Genomic DNA, 20,790 nt, shown 5'->3' with positions numbered 1-20,790 from the left:
ATCTAGAACCGGCTCGGTGACCTCTATTCACCATTAAAGTATTTCCGTTTCCCAATGAAACACCCTGTATAATATTGCTAATCTTTTATGTTGTGTTTTTACGTGACTTTACCATTACCATCATACTAGATACCATTTAATATATTTACAATAAGAAGGGTCGGTGTACTTCCCTGAAATTAGCGGCTGAGTCTCTCTCTCTCTCCAATGGCGCTACAGTCTACGTATGGCTCTCCCAGCATCCGTCTTTAAGTATCTCTGTGCCTGGTTGCTCTACTTCAGTTAACCACCATCAATATCTCTTTAGCATCGGTTCTCACTTCGTCTATCTACCTTTTCCTTGGTTTTCCTACTGGCCGACGTCCGACCATAGTTCCGCTAAGCACTCTACTAGGTGATCTGTCATTATCCAATCTTATAAGGTGACATGCCCAGCGCAATCTTTCTATTTTTGCATAATTTGCTATAAAGGGTTATTTGTAATATTGGCACAACTCGTGGTTGAACTTATTCTCCATATAGCATTGTCGCAAATGGGTCCCAATATCCACGGTATATCTTTCTTTCAAAAGTGTTAAGGTTTGCTGTCATGATCCATGTTTCTAGCCATGTTACTATTGGTCGTATGATGGTTATATATATTTTAATATGGACCCAAACACCTTCGACAGACAGAAGTATGCTTTGTTAGCAAGCATTATCCATTTTTACCATATGTTTTTGGAGTCACTTGGTAGTCTTCAATAGGTGTTTGAGTCTGACATCTATGGTTTTAACTATTTTAGATTCTCTGCTTTAGGACCTGCAGCTTAAGTCTCAATGAAATTGCTCCAAAGTATGCAGGTGTTTCTAACTGGCGCATGTCCAGTAAGGAAGCCTGTTATGCTGTTTTCATAGTACTTTAGCCCTATTAGCGCAAATCCCTCCAATATATACATTCTGCCATGTTTTCCAGTGAAATTTTTTGTCGGATCCTGGCGCTTATCGCAGACGGTACTTTCATTGCATTGTATTCCACAGTGAACTGATACCATTATCAGTGTGACACTGTAAGCGAGAGCGCTCACCAACATCATCATCATCATTCTCTTTGCCTTATCCCTATGCGGGGTCGGCTTCCCTAATTGCATTTCTCCATGCAATTCTATCTTGAGTCATATCAATATTAATCCCCTTTACCAACATGTCCTGCCTAATCGTCTCTCCCCACGTTTTCTTTGGTCTTCCTCTCCTACTCCTTCCAGGAATCTGCACTTCAGCAATTCTTCCAATTCTTATTGGGTGATTAGCGTCTCGACGTTGAACATGACCAAACCATCTCAACCTATGCTCTCTCATTTTGGCATCAATTGGTGCCACACCTAGACTTCCCCTAATATACTTATTTTTAATTTTATCCTTTTTTGTCACTCCACTCATCCATCTAAGCATTCTCATTTCCGCCACATGCATTCGTTGTTCCTTTTTCTTTTTCACTGCCCAACATTTAGTTCCGTACATCATAGCCGGTCTTATGGCTGTTTTATAGAATTGTCCCTTCAACTTCATTGGAATTTTCCTGTCACACAGCACACCACTCGCTTCCTTCCACTTCATCCATCCAGCTCTAATTCTACTGCATGCATCTCCATCTATTTCTCCATTACTCTGTAATACCGATCCCAGGTACTTAAAACTATTGCTTTTTACAATCAGTTCACCATCCAAAGATACCATGTTATTTGTAGTAACTCCATCTTTAAATGAACATTGCAAATACTCTGTCTTTGTCCTACTAAGTTTTAAACCTTTTTCCTCCAGAGCTTGTCTCCACTGTTCCAGTTTTTGTTCTAAGTCTCTTTCACTATTTCCTACTAACACGACATCATCAGCATACATTAACCTTCGGAGTACGAAGACTGGGTCAAGCGTGACCCGAAATTCAGTTATTTCTTAATATTTTATGAAATAATTTTTTTAACAAATCCGATTGATTGTAAGTTCTCCTTATTTGTTTCAATCTATTTTTTCGTATATAATTCGTGAACATGCAAATTACAGTTTTTCCTCTACGTAACATCTATGATGCCGGGTCAGTCCTGACCCGGTCTTCGGATTTCGAAGAATATTTTCAATATGTTTACGGGTATACGTACAGTGGAACCCCGATAAGTCGGCCTCCGATAACCGGAAGTCCGGCTAACCCGAACCGATTTTCATCAGACAAAACAAACATTTTTTCACTTTGACCAAGTTTTTTACCAAGAAATAAACAATACTGTATACAACTGTACTTAATTTAGATGTACATATTGTGCATATTTTATGTACTTCATGTTTTTGCAATTATAATGGAGTTTATCTGTAAGTATACCGTGTTTTATTAATTTTTACTATATTCTCCGGTTAACTCGGATTTTCGATAACTCGGATCGGCCGCAGTCTCGATTAATCCGACTTATCGAGGTTCCACTGTATTCAAATATATGGCCGGAGCAAATTTACCTATGCCCGTTTTCTGTAAGGTATTAAAATCTGGCCGCCGGAGCGAACTAGAATATGCCCATGAGTAACCATCTTAAAAAATTTAAATACAATAATTTAGGATTTTTTTTTGTTTTTTGTTGAATTAAAGATACTGTTTAATAATACTGACTATTTAAATCATCCTTATAAATAAAATGAGAATGGGTCACGCTTGACCCATCTTCGTAATCTAAGTAAGTCAAATAATCTCCGTACTCCGAAGGTTAAGCACCATGGAATGTTACCCTGTAGTTTTGCTGTTATCTGGTCCAAAACTAATGATAATAAATACGGACTAAGCACCGAAACCTGGTGCAATCCTACTTTCACATGAAATTTATCAGTCTCTCCCACACCTGTCCTAACACTAGTCGTTACTCCCTCATACATATCCCTTACAATCTTTACATATTCACCAGGGACTCCTTTCTTATTGAGTGCCCACCACAGAATCTCTAGAGGAACTCTATCATATGCTTTCTCAAGATCAATGAATACCATATGAGCGTTTGTTTCTTTACTCCTGTATTTTTCCATCAACTGCCTTATAATGAAAATTGCATCTGTTGTTGATCTGCCCTGCATAAAGCCAAACTGATTTTCGGATATTTCGGTCTCTTCACGTATCCGTCTATCAATTACTTTTTCCCATATTTTCATGGTGTGGCTAAGCAGTTTTATAGCCCTGCAGTTTGTACATTGTTATATATCTTCCTTGTTTTTGTAGACAGTACTAGTATACTGCTTCTCCATTCGTCTGGCATTTGTCCAACTTCCATAATTTTATTAAATAAACCTGCTAGCCACCTTGTTCCTGTCTCTCCCAATGCTCTCCATACTTCCCCAGAAATATCATCTGGTCCTACCGCTTTTCCTTTCTTTATTTTTTGAAGCGCCTGAGCCACTTTCTCGTGTGTTATTTTGGTGACCATTGCTGCTACTGTCTCCGTTGACTCTACAGGCTGTCTGTCAAATTCTTCATTTAATAAGCTGTCAAAGTACTTTCTCCATCTCTTTTTGACATCCTTTTCGTGAACTAGTATTTTATTATTTTCATCTCGGATACATCTAATCTGATTAAAATCGTTTGCTTTCTTTGCTATCTGTTTGGCTATTTTATATATCTTCGTTTCGCCTTCCCTGGTATCAAGTTGATTGTATAGGCTTGAATACGCTTCTGCTTTGGCTTTTGCTACTGCTGCTTTCGCTTCCTTTTTCGCCACCATATAGTTTTGAAGATCTGTGTCGGATCTGGTTTCTTGCCACTTTTTATATAATGTTCGCTTCTCTTTTATTTTTCCTTGTACCTCGTTTGACCACCACCAAGTCTCTTTATACTCAAACTTTTTTCCTGACGTTTTCCCATGTATTTCAATAGCAGTCTCTCTAATAATGTTGGCTATTTTTCTCCAAATTGTGTTAGGGCTTCCTTTCATGTTCCAACATATTTTTTCTACTATTCTTTCCCTGAATAGACCTTCTTTCTCATCTTTTAGCATCCACCACTTGATTTTTTGTGGTCCTCTCCGATATTTTTGTTTAGTTTCGCTTTTTACTTCGATGTCCAGAGTGCGATGTCGAGAGCGCTCACCAACGTGGCAACCACATGGCGTGCAAGTGTTGTGGTGTCCCAGTGGTAGGTAGAATTGGTAAACCTGTATAAACATATGTGCGGCCGTTAGATACGTATGAGTACATATGTTTATACAGGTTAAGCAATTCTACCTGCTACTGGGACACCATACCACTTACACGCTACTTGGTTGTCACGTTGGTTGGTGAGCGCTCTCATTTATATTTCTCAAATAAGTCGAGTTTCTCTCGGCATTCTCAAATTACCCTAGAGTCTACCGTAGGCTTCTAACAGCACCCGTACCTGTTGACTTTAACTGTGTGTATATTCTTTTTCTTTAGGTGGCATCTCCGCTACGATGGTTGGTAATCATCATTGCTATTCTAACTTTTGACACTACAGCCCGAAAGAGTTTAGTTCAGCTGCGTCCAAACTCCAAACCATTCTCTGAGGTTTCTCAGCCACGACATTTGGCTTCTACCTTTCCCTGCTTTATTAATTTTAGGAATTCATATTTGTCACCACCATTAAAACCAGTGTTAACCTATGGAGCTGAAGTCTGGCAATTAACCAACAAGTACAAAGATAAATTACTAGCCACTGAGATGGATTTTTGGAGAGGGTCGGCAAGAAGATCTAGACTAGAACACATAAGAAACGTCGACATTAGACAACAAATGGAAGTAGAAAGAACGATCACAGATGACATCGAAAGACAACAGCTAGTATGGTACGGACACGTAAGACAAAAGGAGGAAAGGAGAACCCCCCAAAAAGTGTTAAAATGGACCCACACAGAAAAACGAAAACGAGGAAGACCAGTAACTACATGGATAAAGGGCATCTCCGAGGGATGTCGGAAAGAAACTTAAGAGAAGAAGACTGCCACAATATAAAGGAGTGGCGATTAGGAACGGAAAGGCGTAGAAAAGGCTATGAAATCGATATAATATAAATATATATTTGTCATCACGTGTTATATGACCCAGATATTGTAGTTTTCTTATTTTGATGGAATACAGTATCTCCCTGCTGTTCTCCATTCTTCTTAGTACTTCTTACTTCTTCATTGGTTATTATGTCTGGCCAGGAGATTCTCAGTATTCTTTGATACGTCCACATGTCAAATGCTTTTAATCTATTGAGACATTGTTTATTAAAAGTCCTTGTCTCCACACCACACAAAAGAACAGAAAACACTTTAGTAGTCGATTTCTAATATTTAGGTTGAGGCACAGTATAAAGAGGTACAGTAGAACCACTCTCCGAAAAATTGGAAGTAAAATCTGTAGTCGCGCATGGCGACCGCGCAATGTTCTTAGTCGCTTTTGCTCCAATCTCGCATTGCTAGTCGCATAGAAACGTACGGGTTTTAACAGGGAAAACCCGGATCCACCACTGGTGAATTATCAATTGCGTACTGCCGGTATTACTTCTTGAGATCAAAGTGCCGACAGAGAAGTGGTTTTACTGTCCCTCTTTATACTGTGGTTGAGGTCTCTACTACATAATATTTGTTTCATATTATTGAATGCACTTCTAGCCTTTTCTAATCTAGCTCTGATTTTTTTGGTATAGTATAATCGTTTGTTTCATTAATGTTTGTCCCTAAATAATTAGGTATAATTCTGAACTCGTTCTATCGTCTTGTAGGCCATTTATTTTTATGCCTGCTACTTATTCATCTTCTAATGCTTTTTTGAATATTGCCTTTGACTATGCATTAAATATTTCCGCTGAGTATGTGCTTCTATTCGAAGAAATAAAAAAAAAATAAAATATTTTCTCTTGAACAGTACCAAATTGTATATATCTCTGTCTGGTATTCTGAAATATATTCTCCTATCTATATAGTAGAATAGAAATGTTTTACCTACATTTCAACCACTACTGAACATTCCTATGTCCAACCCTTCTGTACTTTCAGACTCTTTTATGTACCAGATATAACCCTACAGCCTAGGTTGTGTGTTTCTTCTGCCCCATCACTTTCGTTGGCAGATTATCACATGGAAAGATATTTTAGGCTTGTATCTGGGTATTATAATATGGTTAAAAAGCTATTATCCATTCTGTATGCCTGATTTAATTTATAATGTTATTTTTAATCTTAATATCAATAAACGATTATTAATAGTGTCTAATAGTAAAAAATATTTTTTTTAATTTAGGGCATTTATAGAAGAAAAATTGGGCACAAAGTATGTAGAAAACAAGACGGTAGAATTTGAAAAGTCATATGAGGAAACTAGTCCGTCCACGCCGATATTTTTTATATTATCCCCCGGAGTAAATCCTTTAAAGGACGTTGAAAACTTGGGAGAGAAGATGGGATTTACAGCAGAGAAACAAAATTTTCACAACGTCAGTTTAGGTTTGTATTTCAATGTGTGATATGGTTTTATTTTGTTTGTACGTGTTTTGCAAAAAGTTTTATTATTATTAATATGTAGGTACAGTCGAACCCGCTTATTGGAATACCTCTTTAAGGAATATCCCGCTTTAAGGAATAGAAATTTGAGGTCCCGAAACGTTTCTACCAGGCACCATTGATCGGTTATTAGAATAACGGCGTTATAGGAATAACTTTGCTTGGCACGAAGGCTATTCCAATAAGCGGGTTCAACTGTATTTAAAATATACTAATTATAGTTTCAAAAGATATGCATCACCCAAAATGCTAAAAAGTCGATCAATCATTTCCTGTGGCAGATTCTCCCATTCTTCTCTATAAGCAATTCATGGATTCTAGGATTTATTCGGGCGCGAACAACTCTGGAGAGCACATACCATGCATGTTTAGTGGGGATTATGTTTGGAGACATTGCAGGCCACTCCAAACGGCGAATAGCTTTTGTCTCAAGATGATTATTAACCGTTTGACTCCTATGTGGGCGAGCGTTATGATCCATAAGTACAAAATTTTCACCCACAGCTCCTCGCCATAATCTCACATGAAGTTCTAAAATTCATGTGATGTACAATTATGTGTTGCTCACGATTCCTCTTGATTCAATGGACAGCGTTAAATTAATATATTATGCTTGATAATTTGTTAATAAATTATTTATTAGTTTATATGTTGTTTCAGTTTTGACACAGTAAGTATATATATAAATATATATATATATATATATATATATATATATATATATATATATATATATATATATATATATATATATATATATATATATATATATATATATATAAATAATATATATATATATATATATATATATATATATATATAAGACAAGGAGTCTTTGCTGACAGTATATAGACAGACTTTTATGGATATTGGGTTCTGTTATTTATGATATTCTATTTATCTCATTATAATGACATCATTTTGAAATATCCTCAATAAGTTGTAAGTATATATTATTTTACACATGTTTTCATATTGTCTCACATTTATATAATATTGTAGCACCCTGATGATGGTTTTAATCAAAACCGAAAGCTTGGAATAAAAACTTAAAAGAGTACACCTTTCAATTGCTGCAGAACCCAATATCCATAAAAGTCTGTCTATATATATATATATATATATATATATATATATATATATATATATATATACAGGGTGTAACGAAAATACAGGTCATAAATTAAATCACATATTCTGAGACCAAAAATAGTTCGAATGAACCTAACTTACCTTAGTACAAATATGCACATAAAAAAAGTTACAGCCCTTTGAAGTTACAAAATGAAAATCGATTTTTTCAAATATATCGAAAACTATTAGAGATTTTTTACTGAAAATGGACATGTGGCATTCTTATGGCAGGATCATCTTAAAAAAGAATTATAGTGAAATTTGTGCACCCCATAAAAATTTTATGGGGGTTTGGTTCCATTAAACCCCCCCAAACTTTTGTGTACGTTCCAATTAAATTATTATTATGGTACCGTTAGTTAAATTCAATATTTCTAAAACTTTTTTGCCTCTTAGTATTTTTTCGATAAGGCAGTTTTTATCGAGATTAGGCTTCTTTTTTAATATGTTTACATAAAAATTTTATGGGGGTTTTGTTCCTTTAGACCCCCCAAATGTTTATGTATGTTCCAATTAAACTATTACTGTGGTACCATTAGTTAAACACGGTGTTTTTAAAACTTTTTTACCCCCTTGTATTTTTTCGATAAGGCGCCTTTTATCGAGATGTGGTTTCTTTTTTAATATGGTTCAAAATATACCTAAAAATGTAAATCATAAATAAATTTTCATATTATTACCAAGTCTCCATAATCGTACTTAGCCATATACAAATATGTGGTGGATTTGACAAAAATTCAAAATATCTCCATAAAAACTGACTTTTCGAAAAAGTACTGAGAAGTAAAAAAGTTTTTAAAATATTGTCTTTAACTAATGGTACTACAATAATAATTAAATTGGAACGTACACAAAAGTTTGAGGGGTTTAAAGGAACAAAAACCCCATAAAATTTTTATGGGGTGTCCAAATTTCACTATAATTTTTTCTTGAGATACTACTACTATAAGAATACCACATGTCTATTTTCAATAAAATATCTCTAATAGTTTTCGATATATTGGAAAAAATCGATTTTCATTTTGAAACTTCAAAGGGCTGTAACTTTTTTTATGTGCATATTTGTACTAAAGTAAGTTAGGTTCAATCGAACTATTTTTGGTCCAAGAATATGTGATTAAATTTATGACCTGTATTTTTGTTACACCCTATATATATATATATATATATATATATATATATATACATATACATATATATATATATATATATATATATATATATATATATATATATATATATATATATATATATATATATAACGTGAAAACTCTATATATTGTTGCATTGAGGGTATTGTAATTCTATGCATTTTAGCAAGTCTTGCATTTGGTTTTACTTTTAGCCTATAAGCTAAATTTAAAACAGTTATAATGGAAAATTGCGATATATTGTGTATTTTTAAAACCATAAAATGAAAAGTAATCTAAAAAGACGACAAAAAAACTACGCTTTTGATATCACCTATTTAAAACGTGATAAAAATGACGTCCATTATGGTGGGACAAATTCACGTGACTTTCGACGTCGAAAAAACGTTATAAACTGACGTGGTTTGGTGATAATTATGACGTCTTTTCAACGTTATTTGGTTGCCTGGGACCTTTGTCCTGTTCATAGGGTACAATCAATAACCAGCAATTCAGTAGGTACATCCATCTGCGATAATACCTGATTTTTATGATACATTTTTATGATTTTTTTTAAACTGGTGAAATTATTTTATTTTTAAATTAAATAAGCATATTAAGTACAATTCAAAGAGCAGGTATTTAAAAAAAAATTAAAAATAAGCCAACGGTGGCAAATTTTTACAGACACCTCCAAAAAAAAAATGATTTTAGGTGGACATCAGAACTCGCCACTGGATTAAAAAAAAATCAAAAACATTTTATTAACTTATGAGTTTCTTGAGGTAAAGCTGTTGTGTTTTTTATTTTTAACCATTTTTGAGTTCTTGGTATTACCCGGAAGTCAAAAAAACGAAATTATTTGTAACAGAAAGGTGAAAATCAACATATTTATTATTTCTAAACAAAAAATAAGAATAAATACAAATAGATCTCGACAACGTTACCTCACAAAATGTAAAGAAAATATACTTATGCAAAATTTCAGGTGGAGTGCATATAGATTCTCACTTCGAAAAAATCAAACAAGATAGAACTTTTTGTAATTTCATTAAGAAATGTTTAATAAATAATATATCAAAAAATTCTACTCGAGAAGTGGGTGCTTCATTTTTTATTAAACAAATGAACTAGGAAATTAGATGTTTTTTTAAATAACTCCGAAAACATAAATTTTAGAAAAAAACTGACTTGACCATTGAAAAATTCAGAAAATTTTACAAAAAAAAAACCTTACATAAAATTGTTTGTAAAATTAAATCTGTAGCTTCTATAATTTTTTATTTATAACGCTACCCACGAAGGTTGACGAATTCACCCTTCTCACAAACATTGGCGCACTGTAAACTAGCGTACGGCGAAGTGCACGGTTGAGATATTTTAATGTAATTCTTTAACTGATCGATCGAATGAAATTTTAGAAATTGGTCATGAAAGTAGAATAATTAAGCTATCTTATGGTTATAATAAAAAGAAATAAAATTTATGGGCATAAGTACGTGGTAAGAGACTTACATGAATTTCGTTTAAAAATTATTTAAAAATGTGTAACTAATACAATTTTCCTTATAAAACTCTCAATTTTGCACAACTTACCTTTCAAACATCTTACTAAACGATGTTTCATTCAAAAAAATCTCAAAAATTTAATTCAAATCATACGACGTCTCAAAAAATGTAATTTTTGAAAACTTCATAGTTTTACAGAATTAACACCACTTTAAGACGGTATTACTCAAGTTTGAACAGGTCTATTACAGATTTATAGGTGTCTTTTAAAGCTTAGGATGTAGTCTTTAAAATGCACTGAATTATTTTACTTTAGAAATGAAATTCTTTTTGAGAAAATTAAGAAAGATAACAAAAATGTAATACAAAAACCGAAAATTACCAGCTAAAAAAATGTTTATACAAAGTGATCAAAACTTTTTTCTGTAAAACTTACCTAAAATACATTTAATAATAAGCTTCAACTAATAAATGTTCAACAAAACAATTTTTTTTTAGCTTTTATACAGTATGTCTGCGTAACTTGGAACCTATTGATAACTTGTTTATTATCAATCTTACGAAAAAAAGTTATTCTTTATAAAATACTCTGCATCATATATGATCTAAGATGCAACCATCAAATATAAAATTTTATTTATTTTTGTGGTATGTCAAAAAATATGAATTTCACTCAAGAGTAAAGTATGTACCTCTATAATTCAAAATATCGAAAATTGTTATTTAGAAAAGTTGTTTGGAATTAAAAAATATGTTTCGGTGTTCAATTACATCCTTTTAATTAAAATATTGTGAATAATAAAGGCACTTAACTCTTAAGAAAAATTCATATTTTTTACATACCTCGTATAAAATTGAAAAAGTTTGATATGTGATATGTATCTTAGATTTTAGACCAGGTAGAGCATTTTATGAAGAATAACTTTTTTTCGTAAAATTGATATAATAAAATAGTTACAATAATTGAAATAAAATGATGATGGGTATTCGTAATTTGAGAAAAAATTGAATTTTTTTTTTCGATTAGAATGATGTAATTGTATATTAAAATATAGTTTTTAATTTCAAACAACTTTTCATAATATCATTTTTTGATATTCTGGAATAAAAAGGTACTTTACTCTTTAACCTTTAACTAGCCGCGCATCAAGTTATAACATAACTACACGCGTGGCGTACTTTATAAGCCACAAGAAAATACACTTAAAAACAGCGGATTTGTTTATTTTTTTTTTTTTTTGAAAAATACACTTAGTTGTTTGTTATAAACCTTATTCGGCATCAGTGAATACTTGGAGTTCCTTCTCAGTAAGTCAATTGGGATTTATAGCTGGAATCATGGAATAACTGGATTCCATGATAAATAAAATTACTAATAAATTTGTTTTTGAAATGTGATTTTTTACAGGAGAAAAAGTATTGTTTATAAAGAAAAAAATATTTTGTGCCATAATGACTAAAAAACAATTGAAATATGTACTTATATTACGAATTATATTAATATAATCGTGGCGTATATTGTCCACCACCGGAAACAACAAATAATAAACTGTAAAATACGATCTTCCCAGAACGCCGATTATAACGAATCTAAAACCAAATTGTAAAGCACATTCCAGTGATAAGTTAGAGAGATCAACAAGCTAAAACATTAAATTTTTAAATATATTTGCAGTAGAATTCTTATATATGGCGTACAAATTACGCCAGCGCGTGTAGTTATTAAAGAAATTCATATTTTTGACATAACTCGTATAAAATTGATAAAATTAATATCTGATAGTTGAGTTTTAGATTTTTGACTATCCAGAGTATTTTATGAAGAATAACTTTTTTCCGTAAAATTGATAATAAAAAAGTTTTCCATGTGGTTCCTAGCTACGCAAACATACTGTATAAGAGCTTCTGTATAAGAATTTTCAAATTATAATGCCATATTCGGATTCAGCATAACCAAAAACAAAATAGAAACATATTTGATCAAAGTAAAATGATGAATTCAACGATATTTTTAAAATTATTTATACAAAACAATTGTTATTGTTTAAACAATTAATAAACAATTAGCGGCCAAATCTGCGAGTAGAACTTTTTACTTTAACATGTATATAAACTAACAAAAAAAAGTTATAGAAAAATATAAGCTTGTTTGAATGATTCCAAAACAATGCATGTTTTCGTTCTAATTGAACTCCCCTAATTGCAATGTCCACCGCCTTTGAAAAAGCAGTTTTTGCGAAAAACGCGTTTAAAATTTTGACAACTTCATCTAGTTATTTGTCTGTCAAATCGTAAAGCGATGCACATGCACATCGGAATATGTTTTTTGAATGAATGAGAAGCGAGCATTTACCCATCGTATTACTAATTCCTTTGATTTTAGGTCTGTTTGGTTAATAATTATATTAGCCTAATAAAATAAAAAAAAGTCAAAATGTAAATTCGTACAGGTTAAAACAAATTTTATATCAAATTTTAGGTGGGTACAAAAGATATTTTCAAGAAAGTATCCAAATCATACAAGGGGATCATTGTTTAAATAATTAAAAAGGGGTCATTTTTGCAAAAAAAATATACTTTTTTAACTGCTGAGGTAATTCACTTATTAATGAAGGTCTATGAGATTTTTTTCTGCAAAGTTGAAGGGTAAATCTTTCACATAAGACTTACTAAATTAAATTCGACCCCCTATTTATTTAAATAATTGTATATAAAACTTTAGAAACAAATTTGCAAAAAAATATTTTTAGCGTTTTAAATAAGCACTATAAAATATCTTATTTTACGGTGTAAGTTGCGCTATATTACCAGTATTAATTAAAAATAAATTGGTCGAAAAATATTTAATATTTTTTGAGATATTGAATTTGTTTATTAAATGTTACTATATTTTCAATTGCAAAAACGTGGTTGTTGCCAAAGAAATATTCACCTGCTTAAGATCCCATTATTTTTATTTTTATGTATAGTTTCGCTAAATGTATTGATAAATTCAAATTTCAATTAAACTGCCCCCTAAAATGGCATTTGAAAACTATTCAAATTTGTTTATAATTTGTTTTTTTTAATAACGTCGCGGGGATTGAGTATTTTGAAATGCCGTTTGGATAATTGGGTTCCTGAGAATTTTTTACTAATTAACAAAATTTTTTTGTCGTTTTCTCTTCTTCTTTTTTTCTTGGAGTTATATTACTACGGGCCCTTTTAATGTAAAATTTTATTAAGAATGTCGAATCTCTGAGTTGTAGATTCTTGACCTAAAAATATTAAGATTTAACTAAAATCTCTTCAATAAAATGTGGCTACTTACTGAGTTACAGGGTGTTTTATTTAAAAATTTAAAAATTCTTTTTACCAACTACTTTAAAACTATTTGACGTATCCTTATCATACTTGGCAGAAAGTGTGGCTATTATGCACCCTACTAAATTGTGATTAATAAACGTTTCTAGCTAGTGCCAGAGGCGTACGACAGGGGATAGTGAATTATTGACCCTTCCCAAATTCTACGCCACTGAGTGAATTACTATTTTAGCGTAATTTTTCGATTCTCCGATACTTTGTATGTAAATAGCTTTATTGGTATCGATAAAGTCATCAGTTTGAGAGATATTGGAAGTTTAAAATGAACGAATGAATGAATCAAAATAACTATGCTGTTTTATTTTTAACGTCCAATATCTCGAAAACTAATGACCTAATCGTTACCAGTAAAGAGTATATTATTTACATAGAAAGTATTAGAGAATCGAAAAATTTGCGTAGAATTTGGGAAGGGTCAATCATTAACTATTCCCTGTTGTACGCCTCTGGCAGTAGCTAGAAACTTTTATTTATCACAATTTAGTAGACTGTATAGTACCCACACTTTCTGCCAAGTATGATAAGGATACGTCAAATAGTTTGAAAGTACTTGGTAAAAATAATTGTTAAATTTTTAAATAAAACACCCTGTAACTCAGTAAGTAGCCACATTTTATTTAAGTGATTTTAGACCAATCTTAATATTTTTAGGTCTAGAATCTAAAACTTAGAGATTCAACATTCTTAATGAAACTTAACCCTAAAAGGGCCCGTAGTAATATAACTCCAAGAAAAAAAAAGAAGAGGAAAAAAGAAGAAAAAATTTTGATAATTATTTAAAAATTCCCAGCAACCGAGTTATCGAAACGGCATGTCAAAATATTTATGCCTTGCGACGTTATTAAAAAAACAAATTATAAACAAATTTGAATAATTTTCAAATGCCATTTTAGGGGGAAGTTTAATTAAAATTTGAATTTATCAATACATTTATAGAAAATATACATAAAAATAAAAATAATAAGATTTAATACGGGTGAATATTTCTTTGGCAACAACCGCGTTTTTGCATTTGAAAATAGAGTAACATTTAATAAACAAATTCAATATCTCAAAAAATATTAAATACTTTTCGACCAATTTTTTTTTATTTAATACTGATAACATAGAGCAAATTTTCTTGTAAAATAATATATTTTATAGTGCTTATTTAAAACGCTAAAAATAATTTTTTGCAAATTTGTTTTTAAAGTTTTATGTATAATTATTTAAATAAATAGGGGGTCAAATTTAATTTAGTAAATCTTATGTGAAAGATTTACCCTTCAGATTTGCAGAAAACAATCCTATAGACCTTCATTAGTAACTGAATAACCTCAGCAGTTAAAAAAGTAATTTTTTTGCAAAAATGACCCCTTTTTAATTATTTAAATAATGATCCCCTTATATGATTTGGATACTTTCTTGAAAATATCTTTTGTACCCACCTAAACTTTGATATAAAATTTGTTTCAACCTGTACGAATTTACATTTTGATTTACATGTAGTGTAATTTTATTTTACTAGACTATATCTACTTAGGTCATTATTTACAGGTCAAGGCCAAGAAGTAATTGCTGAAAATGCAATGGAAGTCGCAGCCAAAAACGGACATTGGGTAGTCCTGCAAAATATCCATCTCGTCAAAAAATGGTTGCCAGCTTTGGAAAAGAAGCTTGAGCAATATGCTGAAGGATCTCATCCTGATTATAGAGTATTCGTGAGTGCTGAGCCTGCAGCTAGCGCAAGTGCACACATAATCCCACAGGTATGATATCTTAGAACAATGAAAACGCTATCACCTATTTGTTATATACAGGGTGTCCCAGACTAATTTATCCACGCTATATCTCTCAAACGAATAGAGATTTTCAAATTGGACAAAAGCTGATCTATTCCATTTCTATGGTCTGTTTTTAAACCAAGAGGAGTAATTCAAATTTACCGCGCCGTAATGCTTGTTTGTAATTGGTCCAACCTCAGGAAAGTTATCTCAGGTCCAACCTCCACGTGACCTCCACTGTTATGAAATTTTGACACTACTGGCATTTCATAGGTTAATTAAGTTACATAATATATCGGCGATCTTTTGTGTTTTCTGCTTTATTCCTTTAAATTTTTAAATTAGAAAATATACGTTTTTGTTTTGATTTAAATCCGTCTCCTGCCATCCCCCGATAGTACTATTTCTAGGTCTACCTGTTGTCAAGGAGGCTCTGCAGAAGACAAATTTACACCAACACGTCCGTAGTTCTCGGTACAAAAATAAAACCATATATACCGTAGTATGGTTAGAACACCCTCGGACGTTTTGGTGTAAATTTTTCTTCTGCAGAGCCTCCTTGACAATAGGTAGACCTAGAAATAGTACTTTGGGGGGATGGCAGGAGACGAATTTAAATCAAAACGAAACCGTAGATTTTCTAATTTTACTAATGACATACTCTGTATTAGAGTACAAACACTCGTTTCATACAGGTTCTCTGAACCGCATATTGGAATATTTTCCTAGCGGTGCCTTTTGATATTGTCATATCTGGGTTAAACAGAGAACTTGAGTCGAGTCGACATTCATTTCATTTAAATTTTTAGTCTACTTTTATATACAAAGAGTTGTTTTAGAACTCTTTAGTGACGTATTAGTATAATATTATAATATGTATGGATTAGCGTCGAAGGCCGATATGATCAACTAAAAAAGAAGATGTATTTGGTGATTTTTCTAGTGACTTTCTTGGATGTGAATCTGTCAGTTTTTAGTTTACTCCTCCTGGTTAAAAAACAAACCATAATACACTTTAATATTCTAACAAAAACGAGCGTTCGGGTATTTATTTACGACTTTATTATTTATTTATACAAGTTTACTTTACAAACTTTAGCTTAAGACTAAACTCTAATAACAGCGCGCTCCGCTTAAATAGCCAATAGGTCCTGTTCTCGAAATGTCTACATATCCCTCGGCCTAATGAATATTCTGGAGATCTTCGCTCACAGCGCCGTCGCTTCTGTGACGTCACGGCTACTGTTATTCCGACAGTTGGAATTCTCCCAAGCCGGGGACTGTTTATTGCGCCGATTCGAAACTCTTTCGTTACAATATTATGGCGTAGAAAAAATCATCCCCTAAATATTTAACCCTTAGTTACAACTCCTAAATTTAAATTTTTTAATAGCAGCCTGTACATTTTTCTATAATTTTGGATGTGGTCTTCCATCGTCTATTCAACACATGTTTCAAAAAAATTATGAGTTCGTAAGTAATAAATAACATTTCAGTTTATTTTTTATTTTTGTTAAACTAATCAAGAAAGCCTTAAGGCCATCGGTACATAATTCGCAAATATTTTACGGCTATCCCTACTTTTTCTGTCTTTACACGGTAAATTACGGAAAAATCCACACTGGTATGGATATGTAAACATTACTAGAATGTCATTCTACTTGACAATGTCATCATTAACTTTAAAGAGACGGCTTTTGAATGTTCTTGGATAACTGTTATTTGTATAATTGCAAATTATTAATTCAGTTAATAAATGTGATATTTTTTTCACTAACTGTGTATTCAGTGATTGTAATAATTTATATGTACAACAAAAACTAATACTCAATCGAGAAAAGAGGAAAAGTGTTAAAGTGATTTTTTAATAATATATTGTTACTATGGAACGCTTACAATTTTGAACATTTTTAACAAAAAAATACTTGGATCACAGAATATATCCTGATGTATTCTCTGCTTGGATCTTCCATAAATAATAAGCAATAAATAACTTTTTATCAAGTTCACGTCTTAAATCAATTATTTATCAAATACACTATCAATATTATTTAATCAACAACTCAAAATATTCTCGATGCCATGTCAAATATTTAAAACTGTCACTGTCTTGTCATCATAGAGGAAAGTCACCAATTATGGAATACCATTTTGTTTTGGGGATATAAAATAATACCTTTATAGAAATGAAAACAATTTAATGTTATGACACATCAGTCATACATTTTTATGTAGTAATTAAAAGCCTTCTATTAAATATCTTAATTAACAAAAAAAATAGAACAAAAAAACAAAACCCCAAATAAGTAACCAAATATGGAATAGGTACCCACAGTGCTGTTTTTGTGACGGTACGCCGTACCGGCACCTCTTGGGACAAAAACTAAAAAAACAACCAAATTATAAACAAATTCCTGAATTTTTTGCTTGCTGCCAAATAGCTTTAAAACGCCCTTATTAAGGCTAAATTTAAAAAGTTTTCCCGGAGGCAGACCCCCTTTATGAACCCTCCCCAGACCCCCCGAAACATTGCGTACCGGAACCTCTACTGTTACAAAAACAGCACTGGGTACCCATATATGGAATATAGGCATAAACCAACATATCAATAACAAAAATAGACAAACATCTGAGATCAAATAAATTTAAATAAGAAAATTGTGAAAAATGAAAGAAGTAGCTTAATTCAATTGCAGATATCACAGATCCATGTATGAAACTCTGGACCAGAACAATCATAATGAGCCCACTTACAATTAACCCACTATTCCATAATTAGGCACCAACGACTGTTCATATTTGGATTTGTACATTAGTTTAAACTAGTATCAACCAACTAGAGGATGGTCTGGTAGTGCGCTTCCAACTTATATTTTCGGAGAAATCAAGGAATTCCATATTAGGGCACTATTCCATATTTGGTTACTTTCCTTCTATTTGACTCAGTGCGTTGTATGACAAAGATAGCGAATGTTCGATTTGGAAAATATCACCACGGGCATGGTGTCCATTTTTTTCGAATCCTGAAAAAACTAATAAATATTTTTTAAAAATTGAATCGCAAAATGAAAGACTAACTTATTATCGCGGGCCGAAAGTCCCTTAGAATAAATAAAAAATTTCTTTTGAATGAGATATTTGAAATTAAAAATCACACTACATTTTCTCTTAGTTTTTCACCCCTGTAATTTATTAAAATAAACATTATAGAAGCTTTCAGTGACTTTTGGCCCTCGGTAAGAAGGTAATCTTTTATTCTGCGTTTAAATTTTTCAAAAATACTTATTAGTTTTCTCAGGATTCGAAAAAAATTAATCCCCATTTGAATAGCATTGCAGCCGAAAATACGTACCCATCCCCTTAAAGCTTAAAGAAACAAAAAATAAATATAATAAAAATTACATGAAAAATACAAATGAAAATACTAATTAACTAATTAATATCGATTATTTACATTAGATGTTCGAATTGTAGTTCACCTGCTGCAACACACATTTCGAATCGTGCAAGAAGGTATCTGGTAGGTACTTATGTATGTAAATTGTGCTCGATTTGTAATTTTTCGGCTTTTCATATTTTCAAAACAATGTTTCGATTGAAGAAAAAACTTCAGTTAGAAAAATGTTTATATTACACTATGATACATGCCTCTACGAACTCAGTTTTGTTAGATTTTCTTGGTTACTTACGAACCCATCTTATTTAAAAAAAATTGTTAAATGGACCATGGAAGACCTCGAAATTTATAAAAAAAAATTACAGGATGTTATTAAAAAATTTAAAGTCAGGGTTGAAACTCAGAGATGATTTTTTCTACGCCACATTAATAGTCTAGGTAGATTATCGGAAAATAAGCCAATTTTGGGAATACATAGTTATTCTGCCGTGCTTAGCGAAAACGCAGTATCTGCAAAAATCTGAAAAATTAGATTTATACATTTTTCTAACCCAAATGTGCATATCTATCTTATTTGCTTACTAAAAATGACGTAAGTTAAGCCAAAATACATTAAACACAACGCATTTTATGCCGTATCTGCAAAAATGTTCATGGATACTTAGAATAAATGCGTCATCTGAAAAATACTTAGACAAAACGCCGTATCTAAATGTCACTTGCCGCGTTTATCTTAAGCAGGCACTAGATGCGACGTTCTGCCTAAGCATTTGACAGATTTTTACAGCATGTGTAAAATTTTTAATAAGGTTATTTTGTTGCCATTTTTCAACAAGAACGGTTGTTTGATATAATTTTTTAAATATGTAAAATAAAACAAAGTTAATACTGCAGAAGGCTATTTCTTTATCAAGAGAAAATCTAAACACATATGTTTGAGTTGTTGGTGATCAAGAAATAATATGTGGTTCTAAAAACAATGCGGTACTACTAAGTGAGACAAATACTTCCATTAAATATGGAGTTTCCTGAGGTATAGCGGAGTTTCCTATGTGTATGTACACACACCCAAACTTATATGGAATCACCATGTATTTCAAAGTAATATTTATTTCTTTTGAAAAAACTTGTTATTGTTGCGAAGATTAAAGGTTTTTATTGAAAATAAACAAATATATAAGACAATCGGATAGTACAGCCCGGTACGGTATAGATTATTTGCTTGGATTGCAAGTTGAACGAAAATAAATAAACTAACTTTTGCGTCCAAAAACGAAAATATGCCTCATGTGGGGTTATACAACTTACAACGAGGAAATATTATTGGTCTTGTGGAGAAAGGAATGTTCTCAGATGGACATAGCTGCAGAGCTAGGCGTAATACAGGGCGTTCTGTCCAAAACATATGCTAGTAACAGGAACTAGGAAAGCTCAAAAATAAAGCAAGGGAAAGTCGCCAAAAGTAATACCGGCTCTCCACGATCGTTTAATTGTCCAATCAGCTGGAAGACACCCAACCATTTCTCACCAGCAGCTCCAAAGGCAGCTTTTGGAAGCTACAAGTGTAACTGTTTCAGTTGAAACGATAAGAAGAAGAGTTCGTACCAAGAAGTATACAGCAGGAGACAGTTATGGGTTTCCTAGTTATCCAGGCAGCACAAGATTAATCGCCTAAATTAGTGTCTTCACCACCAAAACTGGAACATTGGGAATTGACAAAATGTGATATTTTCAAAAACCGTCAGGATTTAATGTAATCAGATGGAAAATCAGATGACCCACGAAATCGTGTACTTAGAGGTCGAGAAAGACAAGCAAGAACGAAAACTGTCAGATCTGTTCACAAATATACAAGGGAAAGTGTAATGTTCTGGAGAGGAATTGTGATCCGTAAAAAAACTCCTTTAATTTTCATCCAATCAACTTTAACTGCTCACAGGTATGTTGATAACCTGTAGTCAGGCTCTGGAGAGGTGCAACAGGAA

At 32.1% G+C, this 20,790-nt stretch overlaps 1 protein-coding gene across 1 annotated transcript in view; it reads left to right on the top strand.

Annotated features, from left to right (window-relative positions):
* LOC114342807 (dynein beta chain, ciliary) overlaps window positions 1–20,790 on the top strand; it is a 399,165-nt gene that overhangs the window by 299,621 nt on the left and 78,754 nt on the right. Inside the window, exons 44-45 of the mRNA XM_050645369.1 lie at window positions 6,250–6,452; window positions 15,182–15,393. Of these exons, the coding sequence (XP_050501326.1) occupies window positions 6,250–6,452; window positions 15,182–15,393 (415 nt within the window). The remainder of the gene's footprint in view (window positions 1–6,249; window positions 6,453–15,181; window positions 15,394–20,790) is intronic.

Source organism: Diabrotica virgifera, chromosome 3 (genome assembly GCF_917563875.1).
Source record: "Diabrotica virgifera virgifera chromosome 3, PGI_DIABVI_V3a".
Classification (NCBI taxonomy): domain Eukaryota; kingdom Metazoa; phylum Arthropoda; class Insecta; order Coleoptera; family Chrysomelidae; genus Diabrotica; species Diabrotica virgifera.
The sequence above is the reverse complement of the archived record's forward strand: the minus strand, read 5'-3'. Positions and strand labels throughout refer to the sequence as shown.